This window comes from Brachycentrus maculatus, unplaced genomic scaffold (assembly GCF_059751285.1).
Source record: "Brachycentrus maculatus isolate JH-2025_06_01 unplaced genomic scaffold, ASM5975128v1 h1tg001579l, whole genome shotgun sequence".
NCBI classification, from domain to species: Eukaryota; Metazoa; Arthropoda; class Insecta; order Trichoptera; family Brachycentridae; genus Brachycentrus; species Brachycentrus maculatus.
Window position 1 is genome coordinate 69 of NW_028282205.1, and position 5119 is coordinate 5187.

At 40.5% G+C, this 5119-nt stretch overlaps 1 protein-coding gene across 1 annotated transcript; it reads left to right on the forward strand.

Annotated features, from left to right (window-relative positions):
- Nucleotides 1-771: 771 nt before the first annotated feature.
- On the forward strand, nt 772-2141 carry LOC148298811 (tubulin alpha chain-like). Its single transcript, XM_088276632.1, is given in 1 exon segment — nt 772-2141. A coding segment is annotated over 1 exon segment (1347 nt). The 3' UTR covers nt 2119-2141.
- Nucleotides 2142-5119: the final 2978 nt, after the last annotated feature.

Sequence of the window (5119 nt, forward strand, 5' to 3'; positions counted from 1 at the left end):
AATGGAGACATCAAACTCTACAATTTGAATTTAGCGAAATTCGAAACGACTCTGAAAGGGCACGAGGATTCAGTGCAAGGAGTTGTATTCGATAGATAATCTAAGGCCATTTATAGTTGCGGATCTGATAGCACTTTCAGGATATGGCAATGATATCAAAACTCGAATAATAGCCTAATTAGAAGCATATTAATTATCAGCCTGTTAATTATAAATGTTTATTTATTATCGAAATATTAATTATGAGAAACTATTAAAAGAATGTTACGATTTGAATATGTTAAATAAATGTTACAATTTGAATATATTTATTATTGGAACGTTAAATTATTTATCTAAGAATATATTCTGATCTCTCGAAAAAATACTACTAAACTCTACAGACGAGATCGATGTCAGCCAGTATCAGTTTTGCGAATGTCTGGCATCAAATAAATGCAAATGCGATGTAAAGATGAGCAAAAAGAGAGAAATTTGGGAAAATAATTCGAAAGGCCTCGAATTTTAAAAGAGATAATTTAATAGAGAGGAGTAAACCGGCATTTTGACGAAAATTCAAGTGAAGAATAGTGAAATGGCGAAATGCGTGCCTAGAATCTGAGAGGCAGCTCAATTGAGGGTGATTGTTGAAAGTTAGCAAAAATGGTAAAAGCGATTTTCCCTATATAATTATAGAAGTTCGCAAAAAATGCGATCATCGAGATTTGATCCTACTATATAGCTTTAAAAACTGACAGCTTAATTGAAACTTATAATTAAAAGTAAAAGTCAATGAGATAAGTTATTTCCATTCACGTTGGTCAGGGAGGTATTCAAGTCGGTAATGCATGTTGGGAGCTATTCTGCTTAGAACATGGGATTCAGCCTGATGGCCAGATGCCATCCGATAAAACTATCGGAGGAGGTGATGATGCCTTCAATACATTCTTTTCCTAAACTGGAGCCGGCAAACATGTCCCTCGATCTGTTTTCCTCGACCTCGAGCCCACAGTCATCGATGAGGTGAGAACTGGAACATACAGGCAACTTTTCCATCCTGAACAATTGATCTCAGGCAAAGAGGATGCTGCGAACAACTTCGCAAGAGGCCACTACACAATCGGCAAGGAAATCGTCGATTTATGCTTGGACAGAATTAGAAAGCTAGCAGACCAGTGCACAGGCCTACAAGGCTTCTTGATGTTTCACTCTGTTGGTGGAGGAACAGGTTCCGGCCTTGGCTCATTACTCTTAGAAAGGCTCTCCGTTGATTATGGTAAGAAATCCAAACTTGGTTTCACTATCTTCCCATCACCTCAGATCTCCACTGCAGTTGTTGAGCCATACAACTCTATTCTTTCTACTCACTCTTTGCTCGAGCACACTGACGTTTCTGTGATGTTGGACAATGAAGCTATCTATGATATCTGCAGACGTAACTTGGACATTGAGAGGCCCACTTACACAAATTTGAACAGACTTATTGCGCAGGTCATTTCCTCTTTGACAGCTTCGTTGAGGTTCGACGGTGCTCTTAATGTCGATATTACTGAGTTCCAGACAAACCTGGTCCCTTACCCCAGAATCCACTTCATGTTGTCATCTTACTCTCCGATTATTTCAGCAGAGAAGGCCTATCACGAGCAGCTTTCCGTTGCGGAAATCACTAACTCTGCCTTCGAGCCAGCAAACATGATGGCTAAGTGCGACCCCAGACATGGTAAATATATGGCATGCTCCATGATGTACAGAGGTGATGTTGTGCCCAAAGATGTCAATGCTTCAATTGCAACCATCAAGACCAAGAGAACTATCCAGTTCGTCGACTGGTGCCCAACAGGCTTCAAGGTTGGTATCAACTATCAGCCCCCAACCGTTGTGCCCGGAGGAGATCTCGCCAAGGTCATGAGAGCAGTCTGCATGATTTCTAACACTACTGCGATTGCTGAAGTGTTTTCAAGACTGGATCACAAGTTCGATTTGATGTACGCCAAGAGAGCCTTCGTGCACTGGTATGTCGGAGAGGGAATGGAAGAAGGAGAATTCTCAGAAGCCAGAGAAGATTTGGCTGCCCTTGAAAAAGATTATGAAGAGGTCGGAATCGAAACTGCTGAAGGATAAGGAGAGGAAGAAGGTTGATTTATACTTAATAGATTATTATCGATACTTTTCACCAAACGATGCAATTAATGCATCGTATAATTACAAAATCCCATTCAATTGGCTCCGGGAAGAGTCGTAAGAAGGAGCCACTTAAGAAACAAAGATGCAGGATGCAGGATGCAAGATGCAGAAGTCCATGTAAATCTTATAAAAATGCGTTATTAGGCTTAACTATAGGAAAAATATAAATAAATTAGTGTTCAGATATCGATATTTGTTGTTATGGACTAAATATACAAAAAATGCTCAAAGATGATTCAATTGGCATAAAGCAGAGAATACGCATGATATTATCCAATCTTAACTATTAACTTAAATGATATAGTTTATGTTGACTATGTTGAATTAAAAATATTATCAATGATAATCTACGGTCCCACTTTTCTTCTTCTTTTTTTTGATTGGGAGCCGCTGAGGCAAATCATAAGTTTGTGGCATGCTATTGAATATTGTTGGAGGGGCATTGCTGTACTTAAAGTTTGTACTAATATGTTTGCCTGGGCGGTCTTACCCCTCATCTCTTTCATCGAAATCTATGGTAAAGTTGGGTTTTCTATTTATAAAAATGTTCTCCATCTTACTATCGTCATCTTCTAACTCCTCAACAGTCCCCACAGACTCTAAGTCAGCATAAATGATATCTTTGCTTTATCTCTTTATTCTGCTCGCTATTTACGATTTTGGGTTTTTGGGAGCCCGTTGCTCATTGAGTTAGTCGTCAATGGTTTCGTGCCTGAAGACATTGATGTATTTTGCATTATCCTTACTTTTATTGCTCGAATCTTCCTGACTTTCTTCTGAGATATCCTGGATTTATAGTTTGCTGGGCTTTGGCTGCTTACCTTTAAGTTTGCTGATGCCTGGGCTGGATGGCTCACTGTTCTTACTGCTCTCACGCTGTACGTGTATCTCCTCGATCTTGGCGGGAAAAGAATCCTGAGCTTTCAAATGACGGGTTTAGCCAGTTTATTTTTTCCTGTTTTGGAGCGACCCCAATGAATCTTCCCTCTCCAGAGCAAATTTGTTCTGCTGACTGAATTGCTCCGATTACTTTTATTGCTCTTTCTCCGATAAATCTAGGCTTTCTTCATCAAGATCTTCGAAGATAATTTTGTCATTGTATTATATTTAAATCTAGGTCGCTTATTGTCCTTACAATGTGTCGACTTCCTCATTGTCTTTCACTGCTTTCTGGTCATAGCCCTAACCCTTATCGTCGTTATAACTCTGCCCATTATTTATATTTTATGCAATTTGTTTGTCATGGGTGAATAATATGTCTCGTTTTTCGATCGACTTTCCAGCCTTTTACAATTATGATTATTCCTCTTTTTTGAGTTGCTGGTTGAACTTCTATGCGCTCTCTAAAGCATTTTCTTAGTCTGAAAGCCTCTGCTCTTCGGCAAGGGATACTTTATTTCTTCGATAGACTCCTCGTTAAATTGCTGCCTAAATTTGGTGATTCTGCAGTTTGATTGTGTCCTTAGGGTGGTTGTATAAGGATTGATAAACTTTACTCTCATTCTATCCCTCAGAGGCGTTCGACTAAGACAGACAGTCGAAGATATTTTTACTGGCCTTATTTGCTTTTTTGGGGGACAGGTTCTCGCTCATTGCCCACCTTCGATCGTTTGAGGAATAACTCAGTTGCTCTTCAAGTTCCCCCTCCTCTCCTCTGAGCTATTTATCAATCTGCTCATGCGATTCGTCTTTCGCGTAATCTTCATGAAATGTCTAGAATGCCGTAGATTGACCTGCGAGTTTATCCCTGCCAACAAACCAAAATATGGTGAAGGTTAAATCAACTATGGCAAGAATCACAATTTCGATGCCAGCGTAAAACTGATAAGCAGTCTTGGTGTAGTGAAACACCAGTAGGATGCCCGCGAATATCAAAGCAATATCGAACAGCATCGCCAGCAGCTGCAACCTGTCATAAAACTTCCAGAAAGAACTATACTCTTTTAATATCTACTATTTTCCGTATTCCAAATGAGCATGAGTCTGGATGTCTCGCTTGGCTGTGAGGCTCGGCATTATTTTACTCGCTGTCATATTTATTTTATGGTCGAAGCTTTCATCTCTTTTGCTGGGAGGCTCATTCATGTTTACTGCGCAAAAGTTGGAGCAAAGAAGCCCACCAATCAACTTGATTCCTAACACCAAGGATAGAAGCAGGACTATGATGTATCTCTTCATGCGGACCATGCAACAGTGGATTATGACTGTGAGGAAACTGAGTAAAATGTTGGCAGCGACGACCCCGAGGATTAGCAGTATCGCCAAGGCCATCATGTCAAGAGATACACTCGAATCAGTTTGGAGGAAACGAATTCGGCTTGCATTACTGGGAGATGAAGTGTTTGAATAAGCTGTTGCTGATTTAAAAATGCCAAAGGAAATGCTGCCATTTTCAAGGATAGTCATGATAGTTGTGGTGATGCTTGAGCAGAGCAATAGCAGCCAAATTACCCAATAGAGCATTCCGAACATTGACACTGCATGAGTGAAGTGTAATAAGATAACTGAGCCGATGCATATCACGCCAACTATCAGAAAAGGCACTGGCACAAATTTAATATCGATTGCAGTGCTCGTGCTGTTTATTGTGTTATTGGTGGTTTCTGTGGAGTTTGTGGTGTTTGTGGTGTTTGGGGTCTCTGGGGTGGGCAGACTTTCACACTCCCTCAGGGAAATATTATACTGCTGGTTGCTCCCACATGTATTTATGCAGAGACTGCCTGCACTTACGAGATAAAACCCGGAGTTGCATTGGGCGCATAATGTCTCTGAACATTCGTAACATTCGACAATGTTGCAAGATCGGCATACCCCTAGGAAGGGGTACTGTGCAACAGGAGGGCATTACTCATAGCACAAAAATTGATGCATAGATGCTCCACTTAAGCACGCAGAACAATACGTGCCTGAAGAGCAGGATGAGCAGAAGTTGGGGCATCTGGTGCAAAATTTAGTA